This window comes from Apteryx mantelli, chromosome 4 (genome assembly GCF_036417845.1).
Source record: "Apteryx mantelli isolate bAptMan1 chromosome 4, bAptMan1.hap1, whole genome shotgun sequence".
NCBI classification, from domain to species: domain Eukaryota; kingdom Metazoa; phylum Chordata; class Aves; order Apterygiformes; family Apterygidae; genus Apteryx; species Apteryx mantelli.
In genome coordinates, this window is record NC_089981.1 from 11048840 (window position 1) to 11050558 (window position 1719).

General features: G+C 43.9%; 1 protein-coding gene across 1 annotated transcript; it reads right to left on the minus strand.

The window, feature by feature from the left end:
* Window positions 1-557: 557 nt before the first annotated feature.
* Window positions 558-1481, minus strand: LOC136991918 (olfactory receptor 4S2-like; the record flags this gene model as incomplete). Its single annotated transcript, XM_067295413.1, has 1 exon — window positions 558-1481. A coding segment is annotated over exon 1 (924 nt), but the record flags the coding sequence as incomplete, so codon positions are not given.
* Between the last annotated feature and the right edge of the window lie 238 nt (window positions 1482-1719).

Below are 1719 nucleotides of genomic sequence, written 5' to 3' on the forward strand. Positions count from 1 at the left end.
GCAGTTTAATTGCTAACCCATGGATTCAGCATATGACAATGCAGTACTCCTAAGAAGGCATTTACTCCAAAGAAAAGGGGAAGGAAGCCTTTGGTACAATTGCTTCCAGCAGCAGGGGACCTTGAAGGTCTTGCAGACACCTTGGGCCATCGTTTCCTAGCTGAGTAGATTACAGAGTAGATGGAGTTTGTCTGACGGAAAGTTTACACCCGGGAGAGCTCGGACTAATGGGATGCTCTGCCTGGAACACATTTTAATATTTTTGATAGCATTCATTTGTATATTTGCTGGTGTCTCAGCAGTGCTTGGAAGCCCCAGTCCTGGGCCTGTGCTATTCAAAAAGACAACATAAAGGGAAGCCCTGCTAGTCACAGAGTTTACAATGCCATTCCAATCAAAACATGAGCTTTCGGTGTCTTCCTAATTACTGCAACAGCTAAAACCAAGCTTTTCTTCAAAAGGGAGCTTTCAGTAAATTTTCCAAAATGGAATTATAGTGAGAGAGACTTGATTTTCTCAGCTCCTGAGAAAATGTTACCACAGTTCTACACCTCACCCTTTTCACGCCAAACTTTTCTATTCCACAGTTTTCTCATGGCACTTTTTACCTCCTCATTTCTCAGCGTGTAGATGAGTGGGTTCAGCATGGACGTGATGACAGTGTAAAAGACAGCTACGCTCTTGTCCTCCGAGAGATTGCTGGATGGGCGTATGTAGGTGAATGTGCATGGCCCAAGGAAGAGAATCACCACAGTAATGTGGGACCCACAGGTGGAGAGGGCTTTGTTCCTCCCTTCGGACGTTCGCCTTTTCAAGGATAACAAAATGATAATGTAGGACGTGACCAGGATGATGAAAGAGACCAAAGTAATCATTCCAGTATTGGCAACGACAATGATGCCCACAACATAGGTGTCGGTACAGGCCAGTTGTAATAGGGGATGGACATCACAGAAGTAGTGGTCAATTTTGTTCGGGCCACAAAAAGGGAGGCTAACGGTTATGAGGGTCTGCACCAGGGAGTGCACAAAGCCCCCCACCCATGAACCCATCACCATCCAGCCACACACACGCCTGGTCATGAGGGTGGTGTAGTGCAGGGGTCTGCATATGGCAAAGTAGCGATCATAGGCCATCATTGTGAGGATGAAGATCTCAGCGCAGCCAAAGAAATGTCCCATGAATAGCTGTGCCATGCAACCCACAAAGGAAATGGTTTTCTTCTCAACAAGGAAGTCAGTAATCATTTTGGGAGCTGTGGCAGAAGAGAAGCAAAGATCTGCAATGGACAGGTGGCAGAGAAAGAAATACATGGGGGAGTTTAGACTCTGACTGCTAACTACAGTGACAACGATGAGCAGATTTCCTGCCACGATAACAATATAGAAGAACAAAAACACCACAAAACACATTTTCTGCACCCCTTGGTTCTTTGAAAGGCCCAGAAGAATGAATTCCTTCACACTGCTTACATTCTCCATGTTGGTCAGTTGCATGGCAATATGCAATATACAGCTTATACACCTGGGAAAACAAAGACAGACACATGATTCATCAGCATTTTTTCATTATTAATAATGAATTCTATATCAGAAGTGGATACAAACCAAGAAAGATATAGCATTAGTATTAAGCTTATGAAGTGTTTAGTTTCTGTCATGTATTTTTTTTTCACAGCTATTTAATTCTCCACAGTACAAAGCTTCTGCCATGGCTTTG